Source organism: Lemur catta, chromosome 1 (genome assembly GCF_020740605.2).
Source record: "Lemur catta isolate mLemCat1 chromosome 1, mLemCat1.pri, whole genome shotgun sequence".
NCBI classification, from domain to species: Eukaryota; Metazoa; Chordata; class Mammalia; order Primates; family Lemuridae; genus Lemur; species Lemur catta.
The window spans coordinates 162,370,046-162,396,664 of record NC_059128.1 but is presented as its reverse complement, the minus strand read 5'-3'; the positions used below and the strand labels follow the sequence as shown (position 1 = coordinate 162,396,664).

Below are 26,619 nucleotides of genomic sequence, written 5' to 3'. Positions count from 1 at the left end.
TGAGTGAGAAGTGACATGGCTGTGCAAGAATGAGTGTATGTAAATTAATAAGCCCAGGTGAACACACACACACACACACACACACACACACACACACACACACACATTCTCAAGTAGGAGATTGGTAAGGAATGTGTCCACAGGAGCTGAACAGGAATCTGCAGAGGGAGAAGTGTCATAAAAGTTCATTTTTTACAAAATTATAAAAGTTGATAAAAAATTTGCCAAACTCTTTCAGGGGAAAAGTCTTTTCCACTTTCTAGTATCTATCTCTTTCTCTCTTTCAGTGGCCAAAACCATAGCCTATGTTTGGGTTATAATTTCCTTTGTAGTCACTGAATTGATCTACTTCATAAAGGATAGGAAGATGATCTAGAAGGAAACCCAGACTGCTTTGCTTCAGTGAGCTGGGTGTTTTTATCAGGTGATTTTTAAATGGAAAATAAATTGTTCTCTGGAGGAGAAAAAAAGAAATCAGTGACATCCTTCCGGTTAAAGATGGTGAATTAACACATGCATTTAATCTCCACTCCCTTCTAAAACCTCATTAAAATGACAGTAAGGGGTATTTTTAAAGGCATGAATCCATAAGGACAAAGAAAATGGGAGCAACAAAATTCTGGAAACTGAAAAACAGCTGAACAAGTGATAATTGGCTTAGCTGCCCACTCAAGGAAGCTGAATCCAAAGCTGGCGGTGGGGGGACCCGACAAGCCACCTGACTCTCACGGCAGGCCACCAGCTCAGAACTGATTTGGTGGCGCCAGGTACCTCTGGAAGTTGGGGTAAAGCCAAGGGTAAAGGAAAAGAAAGAACTGTCTGAAAGCTGGATTAAGAAGCAATCAGATCCTGTGTTGTGTCAGTGAGGAGATTAAAACTGGCAAAATTCTCATCCTTCATATGGGGAATTTAATAGGTAATGCTTGAAAAAACATTCTAACTGAACAGTATAAACATGTTATGTGGACATACGTAGTAAAGGTGTTGAATATGACTGCTTCTGGGGAAGGGGAAATGCAGACAATTATTTGACTCTTTAAACTACCTGCATGCATAATTCTGATAAAAACTAAATTTGAAGAAAAAAGAAGGAAGGAATCAGGGACAGAAGCTGCCACAGAACTGAGGGTGTTCCCAGCAAGGTGGTCCACACTTGGCTCGGGGACAGTGTAGTTTATGGAGGGGGCAGAGGGCTGCAGAAGGCCGTTGCCGGCCCCCCAGTTCATGGGCATGCCCAGGGCAGACATGAAGCCTCCGTTCCTGGTTGGGTGAGAGCCTGGTTCCTCTTCTGGCAGGAGAATTGGTTCCATGCTCTTTCAGAATGACTGCTAGAGGGGAGGATCAAGCTCTAAATAAAAGACAACCCAGCTTACTCTAGACCTCTTTAAATAGAAGTGTCTTTGCTAAAAGCTCTAAGGGATTCTCATGCATGGCCAGGGTTGCAACATCACTGAGTACAGTAGAATATAAGGTAACTTTCCAGTGATGGAAGCTGTAATTATCCTTTGTTTTTATCATTTTAATGGGAAATTTTCTGTAATGAATCCTGAATATCCCGGCTTTCTTAAATTTGGTTTGCCAAAAATGACTTGACCTTTAGTTTTAGTGACTCAGAGTCCTCTTGAGATGCCACGGGTCGGTGCAGTGATCCCCCAAGCAGTTAGGTTCGGAGGCCCCTTAACCTGCTCAGCAGCCTGCCTGCGGTGCCTGTTCAGGTCCATCCCCGAGGTCAATTCAGCTCTCACTTCCTACTGCTAATTTGTAGTGAATTGGCGCCATCTATTTGTACACCATTCTTTCTACTCCCTTCTATTGCTGCTTCAAGTCTGCTTAGCAGTTGGCATCTCCCCGTGATTTGATAGATTTATCTTACCTAAAAAAATATGAGGGCCTGATGCACTCCTGTATGGGGAGAATGAACAGAATGTCAGGCCAAGCCTATGTGACCTGGGTTTCATTACTCAGAGACTTTCTTTTAGAAATAGATCTCAGTGTGTTTTAGGAACTGAGGTTATCAGACAAGCAAGCTGTCACCACCCATCACTTGGTTCACTCACATGGTTATCTTGCCCAACACAGAAAACAAAGTCATCTGTTAGATTCATTCTGCAAGCACTTTACAAGTGTTCTGCCTGAAAATACAGCTGACTCTTGTACAACATGGGTTTCAATTGCATGGGTCCTCGTATAGGTAGATTTTTTTCCAATAAATATAGTGGAAAATTTTTTGGAGATTTGCAGCAATTTGAAAAAACTCGCAAACGAACCACCGTAGCCTAGAAATATCAGAAAATTAAGAAAAAGGTATGTCATGAATGTATAAAATATATGTAGATACTGGCCTATTTTATCATTTACTACCATAAAATGTACAGAAACCTATTAGAAAAAGTTAAAATTTATCAAAACTTACACACAGACTGTACATGTTGCCATTCAGTCAAGAAAAATGTAAACAAAGATGCAGTATTAAATCATAATTGCATAAAATTAACTGTAATACATACTTTACTACTGTAATAATTTTGTAGCCACCTTCTGTTACTGTTGCAGTGAGTTCAAGTGTTGTGAGTATCTGCTTAAAATGCCATGTGACACTCATCATCTTTGTGTAAGCAGTTTCTCTCTTCAGTAAATTGAGTATCTTAGTAAAAAGTGACCTCATGGGTCTCGCATATTTTTCGTCATGTTTAGTGCAATACTGTAGACCTCAAATAACACCATGGGACACATACAAAGTGCCACTAGTCATGCTGGAAGTGCTCCCAAGAAGCAAAGTCATGACATTACATGAAAAAGTTGAATTGCTCGGTGTGAAACATAGATTGAAGTCTGCAATTAGTTGCCCACCATTTCCAGATAAATGAATCAAGCATAAGGACAGTAAAAAAGGAAAAAGAAATGTATGAAGCCATTGCTGCAGCCACCGCAGTAGGTGTGAAAACCTTGCACTTTTTGCAAAATATCTTTTTATCTCATATTGTAAATGCAGCTTTTCAATGTGGGTGCAGAATTGCTATAAGAAAGGCATACCTTTAGACTCTAATATGATTCAAGAAAAATCAAAGTCATTATATGACAACTTAAAGCAAAAGGAAGGGGAAGGATCTAAAGCTGGAGAATTGAATACCAGCAAAGGATGGTTTGATAATTTTAGAAAGAAGGTTTGCTTAAAAATGTCAAGATAACCAAAGAAGCAGCTTCTGCTGACCTAGAGGCAGCAGATGAGTTCCCAGATGCCATTAAGAAAATAATTGAGGTGAAAAGGTATCTGTCTGAACAGGTTTTTAATGCAGATGAAAGTGCCCCATTCTGGGAAAAAATACCATAAAGGACATTTATTAGTAAGGAAGATAAATGAGCACTGGGATTTAAGGCAGGAAGAAATAGGCTAACTCTACTGTTTTGTGCAGATCCAGTTGGGTTTATGATTAAGACTGCCCTTACCTATAAAGCTGCTACCCTCAAGCCTTCAAGGGAAAAGACAAATACCAGTCTTTGGGTTGTACAATAAGAAGGCCTGGACAACAAAAACCCTTTTTATGATTGGTTCCATCAATGCTTTGTTCCTGAAGTCAGGAAGTGCCTTGTCAGGAAGGGACTGCCCTTTAAAGTTCTTTTGATAGTAGACGATGACCCTGGCCACCCAGAATCCCCTGAGTTCAACATTAAGGGCAGTGGAGTGGTCTTCTTGCCCCAAGACACAACATGTTTAATTCAGCCTGTAGATCAGGGGGTCATAAGGACCTTTAAGGCTCATTACACACGGTACTCCATGGACAGGATTGTCAACACTGTGAGGGAGAACCCCAACAGAGAGAACATCGTGATGGTCTGGAAGGAGGATTACACCATTGAAGATGCCATCATTGTTATAGAAAAAGCCATGAAAGCCATCAAGCCTGAAACAATAAATTCTTACAGGAGAAAACCGTATTCAGATGTTAGGTGGGTGTGACTTCACAGACTCTATGACAGAGCCAATCAAGGAAATCATAAAAGAGATTGTGGATATAGGAAAAGAGGTGAGGAGTGAAGGGTTTCAAGATACGAATCTTGGAGAAATTCAAGAGCTAATAGACACCACGCTAGAAGAATTACCGAAGACTTGAGGAAGATGAGTACTTCCCAACCAGTGCCATACAATGAGGAAGAAGACATGGAAGAAGCAGTGCCAGAAACAATTGACATTAGACAATCTGGAAAAAAGGTTCAGATTATTCAAGACGACTTTTAACTTCTTTTGCAACATGGACCCTTCTATGGTACAGGTGCTAGAACTAAGGCAAATGCTGGAAGAAGGATTGGTACCATACAGAAACATTTTTAGAGAAGTGCAAAAGTGAGAAAGTCAGACAGAAATTACAATGTATTCTCGTAAAGTCACACTGAGTGTGTCTGCCTCTCCTGACTCCCTTTCCACCTCCTCCACCTCTTCTGTCTCTGCCACCCTGAGACAGCAAAACCAACCCCTCCTCTCCCTCCTTCTCAGCCTACTCAATGTGAAGATGATGAGGATGAAGACCTTTATGATGATCCATTTCCACTCAATGAATAGCAAATATGTTTTCTCCTTCTTATGATTTTCTTAGTAACATTTCTTTCTCTAGCTTACTTTATTGTAAGAATATACTATGTAATACATATAACATACAAAATATATGTTAACTGACCGTGTATATTATTGGTAAGGCTTCCAGTCAACAGTAGGCTATTAATAGTTAAGTTTGGAGTGAGTCAAAAATTATACACAGATTTTCTACTGCTTGTGGGGTCAGTGCCCCTAACCCCAGCATCGTTCAAGGGTCAACTGTATTTGCAAAAGGAAACCTGGGAACCTTGTAACTTTTGTTTCATTTATGTCAGACTGTTTCTCAGCTCTGTTTTGTAAAAGTAAAAGGTTCTTTGCTGGGAATCCAGAGACCCATGTTCTCATGCCCTCTGTACCATGTCTTGCTGTGTGACTTTAGGTTAGTCACTTGACCTCTCTCTGCTTCATTTTCCTCCTTCAAAATGTCAATCAATTTTATGATTCCCTGATGGCCTTATAGGTTCTAAAAGTACAGTGACCTAAGATCAACTGCATAAGCAGCAATTTTGGAATGGCTGGATTACAGATACTTAAAAAGGCTAAAAGATTAAACAAGTCATCCCATGTGATGTCACAGGACACATAAATTGCAGCCCATCAGCATGAGTTTTGAGGGGGAAGGTTAACGCCTAACTCTGAAGGTGAAGAGTGACACAGCGAACCTGCGTCAGACTCCCAGGCGCCCTGTGGAACTCACAGCATCTGTCCTGTTCTTAAAGGCTGGGTATTGAATCACCAGATCCGCTCCTGGGCACTTGCTAATTAATTAACTAAAATTAATGAAGCCATGGGAAGTAAAGAAGTGACAGGGGCATCAGTGCCCCCCCATCACTTTCTTTAATTCCCTCACCAGGGACCCTCATCACTGATAAGGGTGACAGAGGAAATGATCACAAAGGTGACAGCAAGGCCAACTCATTCAGAGCAAAAACTTCAAAAGAAGCAACTGGTCTCTAGAAACTCCCCATCTCACCACACCCAGGCCATCTCCTGTAATCCTCACCCTGATCCTGCTGTAAGATTCCCACAGAGTATTTTTCATAAGTGTGGTCAGAATGTGCTGGGGATGCTTTTTGAAAATGCAGTCTCTTTGCATCTCCTCCAAAATATTGAACCTTTGGAGGTGGAGCTCAGGAAGTTGCGTTGTAAAGAGCACCTCCAGGTTTTGAGAACCTCTCTTTTGAGGGTATAGCAGAACAGACCCCTTCCCAGTGCACACTCTGTCCCTGAGCCTCTTGCCTCTGTCCCTCACAGGGACAGCAGGTGACTGCTCAGACTCAGACACACACTTGCTTGTGATCAAGTGACAGCCAAGTTATCTTTCTAGAATAGCATACTCCTTCTTCATAACATAACTTTCCCCGGTGCAGTTTCCCCAACGCCATGAATGAAGGGGAGGGAAGTTGGGGGAATGCTTGCCCTTACCGGGGTACCTGTTCTGTGATCAAATCCCAAAGCTGTGTTCTCTTGTCACATCTTCCTTCCCTCCTTCCTTTGTAAACCCAAAGTCACTGAAAGCTCTCAGGGTCATCTCAGCAAGTGCTTTGCTGGGGAGGGGTAAGGAGTGAGGTCAGGTTGTTTTCAACTCTGGTGCTTGCATTAAAAAAAACCACTTTGGGTATTAGTACTTCTATTATAATTGCTTGTCAAAGCTGAGAAGAACTACAATTCAAGTAAAGTTCACAAACAAATTAAATCACCTTTCTCCTACAAATACTGGAAGGTTCAATATAATAGGTATCCTCAGGTCTAAAACAAAGTAATTTGGCCTAGATGATCCTTAAGGCTTTTCCAGCTCTCAAATTCTATGGTTCATAATCCTATTATATAAATATATAAGGAATTGTAAAAGGAAATATATAAGGGATTGGGTAAAAGTGAACAAATGCAATCTAAGAATGTTTTAACAGTATTTAGAGGTAAACATATCTTTTAAGAATAAGGAATTGAAAGCAACTTTAATTAACCTATTTTATTATAGATCATTATATTTTTCATTGTAGGTCAATGTCATGTCAAGAACATGTTAATATATTAAAGAAAAAAAACACAGTCATGGATTTGTGGAATGTGTTCCATGACTAGGTATTGTACTAATTACTTACTGTAGATGCAAAAAAAGACAATAAAAGTCTCTGCTGTCGTGGAAGTTTGTAAAACACAACCGAGTGAGTGGTATAGATAACAGGTATGAATGAAGTCTGAAGAAAGGAGCAGTCTCAGAGAGTCTTGGCAGGGAAGGAGGTGGAGCTTGAGGGAATGTGGGATTTGTGTAAGTTAAGCAGAAGGAACAGGGCATTTTAGGTGGGCCGAAGCTTAGAAGCTTCGTCATCAAGGTGTGCTTCTAGTGCTGAAGGGAAATATTTGCCTCAGGAAACGGTAGAAATTAGGGTTGGAAATACAGGTTGGACCCAATGATGGACGCCTTTTAATTCAATTCTAACCCATTTTGATTTTTTTTTTTTTTGCCAACATTTCCCAAAGCCTAATTCTGGGAACACTAGTCCTATTCCTTGGGCAAAAGATTTCATCATCAAATTTTTATAACGCAACTTATTCCCCTTTGGAGATTCTCAGTACATCTTGGCAAGCTAAATATCCTCTGGTTTAACTCAGCATTTCCCAAACTTATTTGGTTATAAAGCCCTTGTTTAAAGTTCTCCCTCTCAATGTCTTTAACATTTCAGGAAACTGTTAGAGGCAACGGGGTGACTGAATAGTCAGGGACCCACCTAGGGACTCAGTGATTGGTCCCTCTCCTGTGCCCTCCGCGTTCAAATACTGCTCCCTGCAGCAGAATGTGTTGCCTGAGATGTTAGTTCAGGAAGAAGTCGGCTGTGACGGTCTGTTTCAGATGTGCTGCATGTGGGATCACAGTTCCACGGTCAGGTGGAAATAGCCAATAAATTGTTGAAGCAGCTACAGTGAAGCTCGGGGTGGAGGCTGGGCCTACAGATGGAATTGGCCGTCATCCAAATGGAAGAGCCACTTGAGTGGATGAGTTCTCTAAGGAAAAAAGGGTTGGGAGGAAATAGAGAAAATCCTGGAATGTGATTATAAGCCTGTAATTCAGAACTGGATGTTTTACTTCACCCTCAAAGCTGAAAGGCATCCCCGGCACACCTGACCCTTTGTCCCACTCTACTTGTCTTTATCTGTAACAGTCATTTTTTTCTAACTTAACATATGATTTACTGAGGTTAGTCATTTTTTGTCTGTCTTCTTACAACTAGAATGTAAACTCCTTGAGAGCAGGGATCTTTGTTCATCACACATCCCAAACACCAAGAACAGTATCTGGCACAAAACTGGCACTCAGGAAATATTTGTGGAGTTGAACTAAAGGCAGAATGCTGCAAATTTATTTGTTCTTTCATTTGTTCAACAGACATTAGGTCCTTACTCTCAGTCTGAGCAGAAGCTGGAGATTCCACAGACAAACAGGATCTGGACCCTGCCCTCAGAGGGTGCCAGGCCAAGCGTTGGAGCTGGGTATATGTGCTGCTCATCGCTGCCCAGGGTATAAGTGCCGGGTGAGCGTGCACCGCCCTGCAGCCCTGACTGCACAGAGAAGGTGTGCAGAGCTGTGTCTGGAGTGGTCATTGAACCAGAGTTTAGGGCAGGAGTTCAGTCAAGAAGGTGGTTTGTCTAGAAGCCAAGGCAGGTGGGCACAGGCATTCCAGGCAGAGAGAAGAGCATATGCAGGACAATAAGGCCCATGCAAGCAGCAGCAGTGAGCAACATGGAATATCACATGGCAAAGACAGGAGTAGCAAATGAGACCAGAGATGCCGCAAGGGACTAACACAAACCCAGAAGCTTCAATGTAAGATTAAACAAACAAACTTGTGTGTTAGACTGTATTTGAAGAATTCCATAGGACAAAAGCGAACATTCTGAAGGTCATGCTAACAGGATTTATTGATGGATTGGATGTGGAGTAGGAGGAGAGGAAAAGGAGAGTCAGTATGACGAAGAATTTTTGCTCCATCCTGGGAAGACGGAGCTGCTATTTACCAAGATGGGGAAGACTGGGGCAGGTGCGAGTTTGAGAGGAAAGATCAGGGGTTTGTTTTTGGACAAGTTTGATATGCCAAGTCTAAAATTTGAGGTCTGGGCTGGAGGTAATAAATTTGGAAACCATAAGTGCAAAGATGTTCTTTCAAGCTGGGAGACTGAGCTCATGTAGGAAGTGACTATGGACACAGAAGAGGGAGCCCTGGCCCTCCCAAGTTTAGATGTCAGGGAGATGTGGAAGAACAAGCACAGGAGGTTAAGGTGCAGCGCCCAGAGAGGCAGGAGGAGAAACTGTTATCTTCTGGATGTCTAGTGAATGAGGTGTTTCAAGCAGATACCATTTTTCGTCTATCAGATCCAAATGTCTGTATCAAAGACCCCCAAGTTCCATTATACATATTTCATGATGGATTGGTAAGAATATAGGGAAACTGATAAGCGTCACATTGTGGGGGAGGGCATGCAAATTGAGCCCACACCTAGGGAAACCACTTGGCAGTAAATTTCAGAATTTCAAATTCCATACACTTTGAACCAGCAATCCCATTTTTCAGAGTTTATTCAACAAATATGATCACATAGTTGGGGAAAGACATATGTACAGAGTTTTCTTTGTAATATTTGGAACAATCTAAATGTTCACCAGGCCCTGGTTAAATACATTATGACACACCCTTATACTGGGACACTATGCTATCATAAAAAAGAATGAAATATATATGTGCATATGTATTAATATGTATACACAAACACTTGCCTATGCACACACTGACATATATGCATATATAAGGAAGATCTTATATACAAATATAGGTAAAAACAAATATGTATAGTAGTAAAATCAAGGCAAACAGTGTATATTATTTGCTAACATTCGTTTTAAAAGGTGGGGCAGGGAGAGTATTCCCTGTGTGTGTGCGTGCGTCTCTGTCTGGAAGGATTCCTGAGAAGGAATAACAGTGGTTGCCTGATGGAAGGGAACAAGGAGGCTGGGAGATGGGGAAAGGAAAGACAGCTCCCTGTATGGCACTTTATACTTTTTAAATTGTTGAGCCATGTGACTGTGTTATCTGTTGAAAATTAAAATAAGAAAAGGTATAAAAAAGAAGGGGAAACCTGGACCAGGTGTGGTCACGAGGGCCTTGTGTGTTGTGGTAATCGTGCCAGACTGTGGGAAAGCAAGAATAGATGTAGGAGAGGTGATCCAAACAAAAATACCCCGGCATCACAACACCACTCTGTATAATTGTGGTGGAGGAGGCCCCTTTATTTCTCAGTGGAATGAAATGAGGAGGGTCTTGCTAAACACAGCATTCCTCACATCATCCCACCCAAGTAAGTCACGCGGCTTGTGCTTAGAATGGTGGTGTGATAATTAGATTCCGCAGAGGACTAAAAGTTATGCAGCTTCATCTCGTGGAAGTGCTAGATTTACCCAGGTGGAAAGTGCTGGCAAAGGAAGGAAAACCTCCTTCATATAATTCATTCACAAATTGTGCTGCTGTGGATTTGGCATCACAGGGGTCTTGTCATCCATCTGGGTTTCAGAGATATATTTAAGAGACCTGGTTTATCTCTTCTGTCTCACGTGGAATGGGATTGAACAGTTTAAAATACATCTTAAAATAATTTGGCTTTTGTTAATGCCAAGATTGTTTGGGAAGAAGGCCAAGAAAAGAGACTACCAACTGGAACTCTATGAGAAATAATTAGGCATTTCCATATCTCCTTGAAGATTGGGGTGTAAACACCCACGTGTCAGCGGCACACCCAAACTTCAGACCCCTGGAGTTTGGGGGCAGAGCATATAGTTTACAAAAGCTGTGTATTTAAACAGGTGCTATATGCAAGTTAGTTAGAAGAAATGATCAGATATCCCTATTTTGTTCTCGAGATAGTGCAGTGTTGTGCCACAGACATGTGTAGACCATGTTACGTGAAGGTGCTTTGAATACTGTTGATACACTGACCTCTTGAATGAGGTCCCAAGTATACCTGTGTCATGTGGAATTCCATTGCCCAGGAAAAATACCACTATACCTAATTTGGTAAATTTGAAATAACTTAATATCATAAACATATATTTATTTTGTCACCAGTTAAAAGATTTTAGGCTTTTTTTCGTGGCAACTTGGAGGCAGTCAGCTGCTTTGAGATGAAGCTGACTGTCTCCTTCCCAGCCAGCGGCTGCCAGAAACTCATTGAAGAGGACGATGAATGCAAACTTTGTGCTTTTCATGAGAAGTGTATGGCCACAGAAGTTTCTGCACGTGCCCTGGGTGAAGAATGGAAGGGTTGTACAGTCTGAATCAATGATAGGAACGGCAAGCAAGGTTTCCCTATAAAGCAGAGCGTTTTGACCCCTGGCCGTGTTTGCCTGCTACTGAGGGAGGGCCTGTTACAGACCAAGGAGAACTGGAGACAGAAAGCACAAATCTGTTTGGGGTTGCACTGTGGATGCCAATCTGAGCATTCCCAACTTGGTTATTATTTAAAAAGGAGAGAAGGATATTCCTGGACTGGCTGATACTACAGTGCATCATCCGGGGCCCAAAAGAGCTAGCAGAATCCACAAACTTTTCAGTCTCTCTAAAGAAGATGCCGTCTGCCAGTATGTTGTAAGAAAGCCCTTAAACAGAGAAGGTAAGAAACCTAGGACCAAAGCCCCCAAGATTCAGCGTCTTGTTACTCCACCTGTCCAGCAACACAAATGCCAGCATATTGCTCTGAAGAAACAGTGTACTAAGAAAAATAAGACAAAGGCCACAGAATATGCTAAACTTTTGGCTAGGAGAGTGAAGGAGGCCAAAGAAAAACGCCAAGACCAGATTGCCAAGAGATGCAGGCTGTCCTCTCTCAGAGCTTCTACTTCTGAGTCCATTTAAAACCAAGACGTTTTAAGTGACAAATAAATAAGATCAGATTCCCCCAAAAAATAAACAAATAAAAGATTTTAGTTTTTACTTATAGCTTCTATTTTTCAACCCACAAAACAATATTTTTGCACAGGTTATGTTTGTGATAAAAGAGCTTTTTAGGACAGCAAAGTAAACTTTGTCAAAAAACTCAAGTTTAAGTGTGTCAGTTTAAGATCAATATGTCTCTTCACGAGGATTTTTTTTAAATTATATTTGCTTCTAAAAATTTTCAGCCATTTGCTACATGCTATATTTTAGATTCACATCATTTAGATTGGTAGAGAAAATCCCAACCAGAATGTTTGAAAGGTCGTCTTCTTTACGTTTGGCAAGAATAGATGGCATTCATTTCGTCGGAAGAGGAGATGATGCCATGTTTCTTACTTGGCCCCCACTTCCTTTCAAAGCAAAAGCCTCTTTTTCATATCTTCATATTGTGTATATCATGTTTTTAATTTTTAAAGGCCTTTGGTTTTCATCTAAGTTTGCTATCTGTGATAGGAAACAGAAAACTTGATAGAAGTGGAAATTTCACTTTAGTGCATTCTAATGTAATTGTATACAGTTGTACTGAATGTTCTGAGTTAATTTAAATTATATCATCTGGAAAAATTTTCACCCATTTATTAATTTTTATAAAACATGACACTTAATCTGTCAGCATTACATTTCATTTTATTATCATTAAGCTTTAAGCTCCTCAAAAAAAACCCTTTAAAGTATTTAAATTACAAAGTATTTTGAAATAATAATTGGAAAATTATGTGAAACCAACACCTACACATATCAAAAATCTAAGGTGTTTAGATTGTAGAGATGACATGGAAAGAAATGATAACTTTCCAAAATATTTTTTTTTTACTTAAAAATTCAATAATATACTTTTGTATGGTGATACCCATTTTAAAAATTTAACATTATAGCTGTAAATCAAAGGTTAAATGATTTGTGCAATCCCCACTCGTGGACGAATGGCCTGTTCTTGATCATACAGTCTGGTATCTTCCCTCTAGACTGGAACTGAATTAAACTCTCACAGACATCACCTGACTATGGATTGTCCATTTGTCTTTCTCTGCTGTTTGATGGCCTACTATTTATCTCATTTTCTCAAGTTCATTACTGCACAGAAATCTGAGCAGGTTAACACTCCAGGAGAAAAATAACCCACTGCTTTTCCTAGGAACAGAAACTTGGGGTCACGTAGTCAGAGGAACCTAATTGTAGGTTCTTTGGCGCAGAGTAACCCGGGCTCAAAGGCAGTCCTTTTGTTGAAAGAGCAGTCACACCAGACCTCGGGAGGGCTACGTACAAGACACTGGCCGTGTGCTGATCTCTGGACGTAATTTACTCCTAAGGAATAATCCCTATTCCTGCACATTTTATTGGATTCATGTATTATGCTCATAGCCTTCAAACTTTCATGTCTTTAAATACACTGTATATTTTGACCATTAAATATATAGCACATTGCAATTGTGTCACACTTTTCAAAGGATTATTTCCCTACTTAGTTTTGGCTTTCAAATGAAGTTTATATTTCACATCTTAACTTACAAAGATTTCAGTTTCTTTGGCCAGAATAAACTGTTACCTCTTGTGTTACCTGGGTGGCAACATGGTTGTAGAATCAAGGAATCCTGGTTTCTTCTCCTACCTCTTGAATAGTTGCCCCAAAATGTTACATTTCACTTTTAAAGAAAACATGGACAAGCCCATGCTTTATTTGAGACTTTTATAATGCCATTTAGTTTAAATCAGATAGTATATGGGACATCGACTAATAGAAAAAACGTAATTATTTGGTTAAACAATTAACTTCAAGATAATGTGAACAACTATACATGGCTCTGAAGTATACCAATTTGTGATGAAAATCTCCTGGCATAGTATTTGGAAGATACTGGAAACATACAGAGAAATAGAACTTGTTTCTGAAAGAAAAAATACTCCTGCTTGTTATTCTCTCATTATTATTGGCCTGATTTCTATTTCTGAACCTGAAGATTGTTTTCACAATGGGAATTCTTGTCACCATCTCTAAGCAGCAGCAGCTGTGACACAGGGCGGAATCTGCCTCCCTTTGCCTCTCCCCAGTGTCTGCTCGTAGCTTCCCGGAAGTCCATCAGGCAATGCACGGGCCACACAAGCTAAGAGCCACACTCTCTAAGAATATTAGGACTCTTTTGTCTAAAATCCATAATGTAGAAACTTCTAAATTTGATTTTATAGATCATTATCACAAAGGAAATTTTCTCAGGATCAATAAAATTCCAGTTATTTTCAGAAGTATTAGGAGGTGAAGTAATTTCACCTCTTACTGTCACAGGTGAAGAACTGCAGGCCCCACGGAAAGATACCTTGGTATGATCTTCCCACAGTGCTGACAGGCCCCTGCCTGGGGACAGCCCTCAGTGGTGTCCCCTGAGGGAATGACGGCAGCTGTGTTCTGTTCCTTTTGCTTGCTCAGAAGGAAAGAGAAACTATTTTGGGTAGTTCTCCTGCATCTTCTTATCCTTTTAAGAATTGTAAAGGCTCCGTCTGACAGGCGTCATTGGGAGCATGTCTGTGAGGGCTGCTGCTAGGCACTACACCTATGTAAATGAACGTCCCCCTCCCAGAGTGAAGGCACTGTCACTCTAGACGGGCAGATAAAAGACAAGTTGATAATTGGTAAACATGGAACATGCAAAAACAATCATATATTAATACTCACATTGTATAAATGCAAAGCGGTCATTTCACGTCCGTGGGGTTCATGGTGTACGGTAGTTCATAAGACAGGAGGTAGAACTAACCTCTGTAGGCTGACCAGAGAAATAGCCACCAGAGTAGCCAGGTTTTGTTTCTGAACAAAGTAATGCGAGGCTAAGGCATCCTGACACCCTGTGGTCAAAATTAAGATGCGTCAGGATTGACATAGTCATGGTCACTTTTTTAGATTCTGAGTTTTATATTTTTAATGCAATTGTTCCAACATTCAATATATCACCTTTTTATTCCCATTTTTTAAAAAGAGCTTCATTGATAAAACATTTTGCACTTCCCTGTGGACTTTTATTGGGCTAAAAATATCTTAAGAAGGTAAGATAAGGGGGAATTGACTCTCTTTTTCATAGACTTGTAAATTACGACATTTTAGATAGCAGGCATGTACGCAGCTATACTTGTTTCTTCAAATGCTTCCCTGTTTCTTCCTTATCAATACCATTTTTTACCCTCTTGACTGTGTTTCCTCTTTGAGTCCGAGTCCTTCTCAAGGCAGTCTTCTTACTGCCCCCGGCCCTGGGTTCCACCTGTCTTCTGAATTTTCTGAAAGCTGCTTTCTTAAAATCTAGGGTAGATGTTTGCGTAACCTCAGTATTCCCTTCTTCCACTGTTCCATGCTCATATTATCTGTAGGTTCTTACTTGTTAATTGGAACTAAGCCCAGTATAGCAGTTCCTGTCACTGCCTCATTACCTTACTGGTGATCAGATGTTCAGCAAGGCAACATAAACAGTCTGTCCCCAGAGGGATGAGGCTTCCAAACAGATACTCTTATGTTTGAAAAATCCCTGCTACTGTGTGTTACACCTTTGTGCCAGTTTTGATGTGTCATAAAACAGCACTGCAAATAGCCTACATCTGGTCAAGCAATTGTACTGTGTAGTCCATGTTAGTATCATTTCCATTTCCCTTCCCAGTTTCTTTTCCCCAGCATCTTTCATCCATGGAGTATTCCTTCTTGTTTGCGGAGTGCTACTCCCCCACCACTTTCCATGTCCCTTCCCCGTCCTATATTCCAGTCATGGATTCTGTTCACCAAGTCTCCATGATACTCATGAGGATATGGTGCCTCCTGACTGCCAGAAATAGAAATATTATGAGTAAATGATTCCTGTTCAGAAATCCAGATCTCTTGCTGAAGCCCAGTATTAAAACTTCAGAACAGAAAATCCAGCACATTGATATCTTATCATTAGGGTCCCAACTGGTGGGTCTGAGTCACACACCAGGGAGCCCCCCAAATTTAAAGAGGGGGGAAAAGTGTGGTGTGTGTGTGTGTTATTTAATGCTCTAGCCAAAACCCTGGATTTTAGAACATAATTACAGCCTATGCATGGTCATTATTGTTTTCACTTTTTTGGTTTTTGGGTTTTTTTGTCTATTAAGCCAAGCGTATCCAGTGAAAGGAAGAACTAGATGCAGGAGTTGCCAACGTGAGCAAGGTCACCAGCCTTGGAGTGGAGGGAGTTTCCTTAGTTACTCACATTGGGATGTTCTCAGGTGTCATCACTGGCAAAAGAGAAGTCAGAGAGGAGAAGAGTGGTCAGTGTGTTAGTGCCCTAGACAATGGAATGAATTTTACCAATTACTCTTCTTTCTTGAAACCAGTGAGCGTCTCATGCCTTGTTAGCATGATGGGAAGTAGACCCATGGCTCCTATGAGGTGGGGAAAAAATATAGAAGAAAAAAGACTCATTTGGCAGTTTATTATATTTGTCATATGTATGTCAGCTTTTGCTTAATATTTAAGGACACTAAGAAATAAAGTTACTGTCAATCACTGTACAAAGATTTGCTTTGAAATGGTGTTGCACAGAAAGGCAATTGGAAATTGCAATGCCCAACTCCAAAGTAAAATTGTACAAAAGAGTACAGAAGATGTCTTATAAAATTTACAACAGTTCCACATATTTGTAATAGCAAAAGATTTCAAACAACTCAACTTCTATCAGTCAGGGATTGGTTAAATAAATGCTGGTGCGTCCACCAAATGGAGTCTCTGTACCTGTTTAAAAAAATAATGAGGAAGAGCTCTATACCTCGACATGGAGTCATCTCTACTATGTAGTGATGTGAGGGAAAAAACAACCAAGGTACAAAACAGTGTACATAGTATGCTACTTTTTGTGTAAGAAAGGGAGGATTTTGAATATATGTACACATTTGCTTGTATTTGCAAAGAGAAACAATACAATAAAAAGACAAATAAAAAACTAATAAAAAATATATAAGAGGAAGAGGGATCAAGGTAGAGAAGACTAGGACAAAAGCAAGACTTATCTCAATGCACCTTGATATGCAGTTTGACTCCAGATCACGTAATGTTTTGATGTCATCATAAAACAAATGACATCCACAAAATCACTCTCTCACACACATACCTTTTGCTTGCTCAGGAGAAACTAGTTTGGGTAGTTCCCCTGCATCTTCGCATCCTTTTCAGAATTGTAAAGGCCCCGTTTGTCAAGCACTATTAAAAGCCTGTTTATGAGGGCTGCTGCAAGGCACTACACGTATGTAAATTAGCTGTCCCCTTCCCGGAGTGGAGGGACACACACACATACACACACACAAAACACAGGAACCAAATTGCATGTTGTTAATGACATAATCACATAGAGAAAAGAATTATTCTGACCTTAGAGCACAATATTTTTGCTGTATGTTCTCAATAAGGTATACTCTAAGGACAAAAAAAAAAATGCTGAGAGTGTTTAAATTAGATTCGGTAGTCTTACTATTAGTAGTTATCTTGCTGTTGTTAGGAATTAAGATTTTCCATCTAAGAGGGAAAAAAACGCATAAAATTTAAAAATTTATGTAAAAACCCTGTATGCTAAATTTGAGTTAGAGGATCTAAGCTTCCTCTTAGAGAAACTGTTTTGAACAATAAGGAATATTCATTTGATTATGTAAATTCGGGTGTAAAGAGTTGTCATATAAATGCAGAGTTAGAATTCTGGGTTTTTCTCCCTTTCCCCTCCCCTTTACTGTGGGCTTGGTGTGACCCCAGAGTGAGCGGTACTGTGGTAAGAGATACCTCACTGCACTCTTTCCATCCCCATTCACAAGCACTATGCCTTCAGTAGCGCCGACATCTGCCTTCTTAGATTCCAGAGACCTGGGTTCCAGTCCCAGCTCTTCTGCCTGCTCCTTTTCAGGCTTCCGTCTCTGAAGCTTGCTGAGCTTCCCTTCTCCAAAATGAGAATGAGAAGATCTTGTGTGCCCTGTTTGCCTTTCAAAGCTGTGAGGAATGGTCGCTGACCTCTAAGATGCCTTCCACCTTGTTTTTGTTGTTGTTGGTTTTTTTTTTGTTTTTGTTTTTTTTTCCGAGACAGAGTCTCATTCTGTTGCCTGGGCTAGAGTGAGTGCCATGGCGTCAGCCTAGCTCACAGCAACCTCAAACTCCTGCCTGGGCTCAAGTGATCCTTCTGCCTCAGCCTCCCGAGTAGCTGGGACTACAGGCATGCGCCACCATGCCCGGCTAATTTTTTCTATATATATATATTTTTAGTTGGCCAGATAATTTCTTTCTATTTTTAGTAGAGACAGGGTCTCGCTCTTGCTCAGGCTGATCTCGAACTCCTGACCTCGAGCGATCCACCCGCCTCGGCCTCCCAGAGTGCTAGGATTACAGGCATGAGCCACCGCGCCCAGCCCCACCTTGTTGATACCTTGAGTTTTCAATGTTTCCTCCCCATTATTACATTCTTAAATGGGCACATTTGTGAAATTCCATTGGAGGTTGGAATGGTCTTAGCTATACCTAGAAAAATAAATATTGCCGGTTCGTTACCACAGATTGGATGGGGGCGTAATGTACTTCATCTTTTTTATTTCTTTCAGCCATGGAATTCCATGAACACTTGCACAGCATAGGCACCAAGGAAGGTTTGAAGGAACGAAAGCTACAAAAAGCAGTGGAGAGCTTTACCTGGAATATTACCATCTTAAAGGTATCTATAGAGTTGTTTCTGATGCTGGGGATCTTGCAGTCTTTTTCAGCATGCTTCTTCCTCTCAGTATAACATTTCCTACATTGTACATGATTGACCATTGAGGTTATAGCATGTGTGATAGCACAGCAAGCACACAGAGAACTCTGCCCTCCAGGGGGTCTGCAGGCACAAGCTTGGCTTGGAGGGAGAACATGGGGACTTTTATGGTTAGAAAGACAAAAGACCTTTGAAGCATTTTAAAGTTCATAAATGCTAGTTGCTATATGTGAAATGGAAAATAATGATTACAGAGCAATGATTGGGAATTTAAAGATTCTAGATACTCAAATTTCATTAATACTTTAAAGTATAATCACAGCCTTGTGTTAATATGATCCCAGAAAAAAGTAGAATTACGTGGAGCTCAATCAAAGGAAATATGTAAAAGATTTGCTATTTGAAAGAAATTTTCCTTCAAGGAAGATGCCATCTATACGTATATCTATCCTGGCAAGGCTGTTTTAAAGATTAACTTTTATTCTTTTTTATTGTAAAAGGAATACATTTTCATTGTAGAAAGTGTCAGAAAAGCGATACTCAAAGGTAAACTTAACCCCCAGTTCAGAGACCATGACTGTTGGCTTGTTGCTGTGCATTCTCTTAGGCTTTTTTTTTTCTATGTATGACATGATTTTTAAAATCATGCTCTTTTATGTTGAAAGCAAGACTTTTTTGAGTTTTATCCCAATAGTTCTTACTTTTCTCCTCAGTGTTAGGGAATGTGAATAATAATAACACTGAGGTTATTTTATTCTAGATCTTGGACAACTGAGTGTAAAATGACTATCAATATTCACCCTCCATGCTTTATGCCCAGTTAAATTTGTAGGGGAGAAGGGAAGGCGTCCCCGCCACCCTCTGAAGGGTCCTGGAAGTGAACTAACAGTAGGCAGATTAATAGGATAAAAAGGCAAACATATTTATTTAACTTGTATAAGCAGGGGAACTGCAGGAGGATGATTGCCTAACAACCAAATGAGGTCCAGATGCTTATAAACCCTTCTTCATAGGAGAGGGGAAAGGGAAGAGGTGGCAGTTTTGAGGGGTGGTAAATGAATTTTAGGGGAAATAAATGGGCCCAATGTTTAGACGATGGATGACAATAAATGATTCTCTTTGGGAAGTGCATGGGACGTGAGAACAGTTTGGGACAGAGCCTGTCTGGGCTGTAGGTGTGGTGTTTAATTTTCAGTCTCTTCTTCTATGAGTTTTAATCTTCTCTTGTTAATGAAATTTCAGGGAGGGCATCAAAGGCAATTGTGTTCCTCTTTGGGGGTCCAGTTTCTAGGGAGATAAGGGAACTTCATCCTGTGCTTTGGGAGAGACAGCGATTGAGAGACGGACAACGGGGGATGGGAGGAGAGTGGGAGAGCCCTTGAGGCTGCTGCTTTCGTGTCAAAGCGCCATATTCTGGAATATCATTTTCTGAGTCCCAACAAATTCAGGACTGTAAAGACATTATCACAGCTGCCTCTTTTAATTTCCTCATTCCCCCTCAAGTTAAAAGCTCCGTCTCTGCAGCTGACAATAATTTTCTGATTTGATTTAATAAAAGGTCCTCCTTCCAAAGCTAGCCAACTTGCATTTTCTCATGTTAAATGCCTACTCATTTTTATGATTAAAATCATTTTCTTGACCTCTTCAAACACTTTCCTTCTTAACATATGTTTTATATATACATATCTTCTGCTTAGAATTAACTCCGATGGTTTGCAGTTCAGTGAACAGCAGACATAGGAATTTACAATGAAAAGGGATTTAGCTTTACAACTTGCTGACTCATTCTCAATGAGAGGTGGGGGGTACACTCAAATTTCCCACAAACCTCAGAAAAAACATAACGTAGCAGTTGAAGCCCTGTGGTAGGAACAAATGCTCATTTTGCTTTTATTTTATTATAGGCAAATATAGACTTAGGGACCAAACTTTCGCCTGTCAGCCACCCTTGCTTCTCATGTGTGGTCTAGGAACCAGCAGCCTGGGCCCCACCTAGGAGCGTGTGAGAAATGCAGGACCCCAAGTCCCACCCAGACTTGCTGAACCAGAACCTCCATTTTTACAAGATCCCCAGGTGATTCTTAGGCACATTAAAGTCTGAAAGCACTGGGCTGAGAGCCACCAAATATGGGAGCCTGGTGCACATATTAATGAAAAACATCTGACATAAAGTAATGTGCCATATTTTAGAAGTAATTGAACCAAATAGCTACACTGAAGAAACCTACTTTTGAATTATGTCCAGAAGAGAGAATTAACACCTCAGACTTATGTTCATATGGAAATAAATGTATAGGATGGGGTAATAGGTCTTTTTTTAATTTCCAGGATATTTGCTACAGATGGTGTTTGAGCATGGTAGAACCTAAATGAGGAATGGGGAAGAACTGGAGAGATCTGTGTGTCTGTGTCATTTCTGTGTAATGGAAGGGCTTTTTTTCATTCTTGTATTTCACAGGTTTGAACTTTCTTTAGAAGAATGAGTGTTCACGTGGGTCTTGAACACGAGTTTGGGTCTGAGTTGAGCTACCAGCATTTTCCTAGAGGGTGGGCATGGGATCCCTTGCGTTCCTCCCACCACTTTTTCTTTGCTGTGAGCTTGGAGAGGTTGCAGCCCTCCATGCCTGTGGTGTGCCGTAGACAGGGACCGGGGGAGCCTCCTGGTGGCACAGAGGCTTAGGGAGGGTTAGGGAGGGTTTCAGATGACTACGGACATGGAGAGAGGAGGAAGACAGGAGGACTTGCCAGGGGAAGCCTGACATGATGAGGCCAGGACGTTGCAATTACTGGGGGTGTATAAAAGTGCCCTCTCCTGAGCCCCCCCCCCCAGACCTCCTGGACCAGAATCTCTCAGAGTGGAACCCAGGAACCTGCTTATTTACAAGTTCCCCTGAGGCACACTAAAAAAATTGAGTTCCGTTGCTCTAGAATCAGAAGTATTTTTCCTGATGCATCACCCTGTTCATTTGAACCGTAGAAGAGGTAGGGTGGCCAACCATCCCAGGTGTAGGACTTTTCAGTGCTAAAATCAGGACAGCCCTGGCAAACCTGGGACCGCTGGTCACCCTGCCAATAGGCAAGCCCTTTCTTCTAAGGGTGCCTGTCCCAGTTATTACGAATTTTTACTTGCTTTGTTTAGTTTTTTTGATTTTGAAGATTGTTTTAAAATACAGAAATGAAGTCATCCATGATCACCACACTCAGAATCATCTACTATTAACATTTTGGCATATTTATTTCCAGTCTTTTTTCTTCTTGAATAAAAATCATTCATTTGTTTTTGTAAATTCATATTTTTTACTGTAAAAAAGATACAAGTTTTTAAATGAACTCAGATCCTCCCTCTGAGAAATAACCATTATTAGATGTAGGTGACCTTATTCCGGAAACCTTTCCATATTCATACGTCTGGATAGATGGATGGATGGATGGGTGGATGGATGGATGGAGATATATTTTATTGATTCTGAGTCATACTTTTTCTTCACATTGTTGATATCGTTGAGATTGGTGTGTATCTTATAGTCCACGGCATCTTCCATGCGTCAGAGTTAAATTGATAGTGGTTTTTCTTTCTCAGTGGTACGTAAAACACTGGTACAGCTCACAAACACTAGTGTCTCAGATACTAAATAAGGTATGTCAGTAGGTAGAATTCTACTGTAGTTGTTTTCTTTAATTTTTTAAAATTACTAGATTTCATTTTACGTAATTTAACAGGAGAAAAGTAAACCATAAAGAAGCTAAATGAATTTGTGAGCAATTTTTTTACCATAAGAGGTAAAAAGATCCCTCTGAGGCTAAAGGAAGGGATTATGAAAAATGTTAATAGAAGTCATTTTGTTAGGTGTTTTTGAAGCTACATGTTTCAGTTAGAAGCACAGTTGATATTCTGCTATCAAAAATGAGAATATTAGCACTCTCTGATATTACTAGGTGGGGCATATTGTTATTTTTCCATTGTCCAGGTTTAAAACATTCACGTTTGGTCCCAAGACTATAATTCCCACGTTGCTTGGTGTAAGTTCAATATTTAAATTGGCTCACTGTCGCTCCAAGTCCAAGAAATCACCTCTGTTTTCCTGTAGCCTAAGGGAATGACAAGGAAACATAAAGCTCAGCTGGGTCATAGTCGGGCTTCTTAGGACCGTTGGACCTACCTTCTCTTCTCAGAGTTTGTAAAATGTGTTGTTACAGGTTTCTGCTTTGTAACTGGGGACAGAGTATATAATCTATTCCCACAGGCTTCTGTTAATGCTTCTATGATTCAGAAGGCAGCCCTCCAGACCTTACTCCTCTTAGACAGTCAGCATCATTCTTTTTTTTTTGTCAACTTTACTAAGGTATAATTTATCCAAAATAAAATTCACCAAAATTGAGCACACAATTCAATGAGTTTTAACAAATGTATATACAGGCAAGCCTCAGAGACATTGCCAATTCGGTTCCGGGAAGATCACTGCAATAAAGCAAATATCACAATAAAGTGAGTCACACAATTTTTTTGGTTTCCCAGTGTGTAAAAAATGTATGTTTATATGATACTGTAGCCTATTGAATGTGAAATAGCAGTATGTCTAAAAAAACAATGTACATACCTTACTTAAAAAATATTTTATTGCCATAAAATGCTAAAGATCATCTGAGCCTTCAGCAAGTCATAATCTTTTTGCTGGTGGAGGGTCTTGCCTCGATGTTGGTGGCTGCAAAGGTTGGGGTGGCTGTGGCAATTTCTTCAAATAAGAGAACAAAGAATTTTTGCCGCATCAATGGACTCTTCCTTTCATGAGAGATTTCTCTGTAGCATGGGATGCTGTTTGATAGCATTTTACCCACAGTAGAACTTTCAAAATCAGAATCAATCCTTTCAAACCCTGCCACTGCTTTATCAACTAAGTTTATGTGATATTCTAAATCCTTTGTTGTCATTTCAACAGTGTTCACAGCATCCTCACCAGGAGTAGATTGCATCTCAAGAAACCACTTTCTTTGCTCATCCATAAGAAGCAGCTCCTCATCCATGAATTTTTTATCATGAGATTGCAACAATTTAGTGACATCTTCAGGCTCCTAATTCTAGTTCTCTTGCTGTTTCCACTCTATCTGCAGTGACTTCCTCCACTGAAGTTTGAACCCCTCGAACTCATCCATGAGGGTTGGAATCAACTTCCAAACTCCCGTTAATACTGATATTTGACCTCCTCCCATGAATCACAAATGTTTTCAATGGTATTTATTATAGTGAATCCTTTCCAGAAGGTTTTCAAGTCACTTTGCTCAGATTCATAAGAGGAATCACTATCTATGGCAACTATATAGCCTCACAAAATGTATTTCTTAGATAATAAGACTTGAAAGTCAAAATTCCTCCTTGATCCATGGGCTGCAGAATGGATGTTGTGTTCGCAGGCATGAAAATAATATTAATCTCTTTGTATGTCTCCATCAGACCTCTTGGGTGATCGGGTGCACTGTCAATGAACAGTAATATTTTGAAAGATATCTTTTTTTCTGAGTAGTAGTTCTCCCCAGTGGGCTTAAAATGTTCAGTAAACCACACTGTAAACAGATGTGCTGTCATCTAGGCTTTGTTGTTCCATTTGTAGAACACAGACAGGGTAGATTTAGCATAATTCTTAAGAACCCTAGGATTTTTGGAATGATAAATGAGCTTTGTCTTCAAATTAAAGTCACCAGCTGCGTTGGCCCCTAACAAGAGAGTCAGCCTGTCCTTTGAAGCTTTGAAGCTAGGCACTGACTTCTCTTCTTTAGCTATGACAGTCCCACATGGCATCTTCTTTCAAGAGAAGGCTGTTTCATCTATGTTGCAAATCTGTTGTTTAGTGTAGCCACCTTCAATAACTGTCTTAGCGTGAGCTTCTGCATAACTTGCTACAGCTTCTGCTTCACCTTGCACTTTTATGTTACGGAAATGGCCTCTCTCCTTAAACCTCATAAACCAACCTCTGCTAGCTTCAAACTTTCCTTCTGCAGCTTCCTCACTTCTCTCAGCCTTCACAAAATTGAATAGAGTTAGGGCCTTACTCTGGATTAGGCTTTGGCTTAAGGGAATGTTGTGGCTGGTTTGATCTTCTATCCAGACCACTCAAACTTTTTCCATGGCAACAATAAGGCTGTTTCACTCTGTTGTGTGTGTTCACTGGAACGGCACTTTTAATTTCCTTTAAGAACTTTTCTTTTGCCTTCACAATTCAGCTGTTTGGTGCAAGAGGCCTAGCTTTTGGCCTATCTTCGCTTTTGACATTGCTTCCTCACTAAGCTTAATCATTTTTGAATTAAATTGAGAGATGCACAACTCTTCTTTTCACTTGAACACTTATAGGCCATTGTAGGGTTATTACTTGGCCTAATTTTGATATTATTTTGTCTCAGGGAATAGGGAGGCCAGAGGAGAAGGGGAGAGACATGGAATGGCTGGTCTGTGGAGCAGTCAGGACACACACAAAATTTATCAAGTTCTCTGTCTTCTGTGGCTTGTGGTTCATGGTGCCCAAAACAACTACAATAGTAACATCAAAGATCACTGAACACAAATCACCATAACAGAGATAATAATAATAAAAAATTTTAAAATATTGCAGGAATTACCAAAATGTGATACAGAAACATGAAGTAAGCACATGCTGTTAGAAAAACAGCACCAGTAGACTTGCTCGATGCAGGGCTATCACAAACCTTCAACTTGTAAAAGACACAACAGCGAAGTGCAATAAAATGAGGTATACCTGTAGTCATGCAACTCCCACCACAGCGATGATAGTTTCCATCACCCCCCAAAATTACTGTGTGCCCCTTCGTATTATACTGAAGTCCCCCATGTTGGCAACCGCTGATCTAATTTCTGTCTCTACATTTTTACCTGTTCCAGAATGTCCTATAAATGGAATTACATGGTGTATAGTCTTTTCTGCCTGCCTTCTTTCATTTAGCCTAGCGCTTTTGAGATTCATACAAGGTAATGTGTGTTTCAGTCATCCACTCCTTTTTATTGCCAAATAGTATTTTATGGGTATAACATACTTTGTTTATACATGTACCAGTTGATAGACTTTTGAGGTGTTTCCAGTTTTTAACTTACATGAATAAAGCTGTACCTACAGGTCTTTGTATGCATACATGTTTTTATTCTTCTTGGGTAAATATCTATGAGTGGAATTGCTAGGTCATATGGTAAGTATATGTGAGACTTTTTAAGAAACTGGCAAACTGCTTCACAAAATATTGCTGTTCCATTTTGCATTTCCTCCAGCAGTGTTATGAGAGTTCGAATTGTTCCGCATCCTTGTCAACACTTGGAATTGTGAGTTTAGTCATTCTAGTTAGTGTATGGGAAGTTGAACATCTTTGTGGGTGTGGGTGTGGGTGTGTGTATGGAAGTTGAGCATCTTTGTGGGTGTGGGTGTGTGGGGGTGTGTATGTGTGTTTAAAAAATATACATGATGGGCTTTGATGTGGTTTTCGTTATGATTCTTCTGCTTGGGGATTAAGATTTTTAGGTATATGGACTTACAGTTTTTACCAAATTTGGAAATTTTTCAGTCATTATTTCCTGAAATATTTTTTCTGTCTTACCTTTTCTCCCCTTTTCTTCTGTAATGCCAATTATATACACCTGATACAATATCTATTGTGCCATTAATCCTATCCAGTGTATTTTTAATTTCAAATTTCCCATGTTTCTCTTCATGCTCATCATATCCTCTACCTGCTGGAACATATGTCATAGATTCACAATAGCTGTTGTAGAGCCCCCTCCTCTCTACTACTCTGCCCCTCAAACTCTAGCCACTGAGCCTCCCTGAACTCCAGACTCTGTTTCCTCAACCCGGTGGGACTGCAGGGCTCTGTTTGGGCTCCCCTTTCCTGCATGGCACCTGGAAACTGCAGGCATGAGCTGGACTCTTGTCTGTATCCCTTCTCCCAGGTGTCACTGTGTTGCGCTGTCTGGAAGTCGTTGTTTTCTCCATTGTGTCTGGTTTTCTAGTTGTGTGCCAGCCCCATTTCCAGCCTTTCCCGTGTCATTTCTTTCTTCCCCCACCTTCTGTCCCATCTGCTGGCAAAGAGAACTAAAAAGAGAAGGGCAGTCACTCAGTTTGTATCTCTCAGTTTGGTTACGTATTAAATAGAATTTTCAGGATTTTTATGACTTGCCAATATAGCTTCTCAGTTTTAGAAGTTTATTGAATTGTGTTATACTTTTTTCTTAGTCTGGTTGCTGTTTGTGGGGTTTTGCTTAGTAATGTTTTTGCCAATTTTACTGTTTTTGCTCATTTCGTCAGGAATGTGGAGAGAAAATTCTGTCATGCGT

General features: G+C 40.3%; 1 protein-coding gene and 1 pseudogene across 2 annotated transcripts in view; both read left to right on the top strand.

Annotated features, from left to right (window-relative positions):
- PLCL2 (phospholipase C like 2) overlaps positions 1-26,619 on the top strand; it is a 179,276-nt gene that overhangs the window by 140,767 nt on the left and 11,890 nt on the right. For both annotated transcript variants that reach the window (XR_006731663.1, XM_045538253.1), the window contains exon 5: positions 18,142-18,251. Coding sequence is in view for 1 of the 2 variants with exons in the window: in XM_045538253.1 (XP_045394209.1) it covers positions 18,142-18,251 (110 nt within the window). In the remaining variant the exon portion in view is untranslated. The remainder of the gene's footprint in view (positions 1-18,141; positions 18,252-26,619) is intronic.
- On the top strand, positions 10,726-11,493 carry LOC123643157 (annotated as a pseudogene).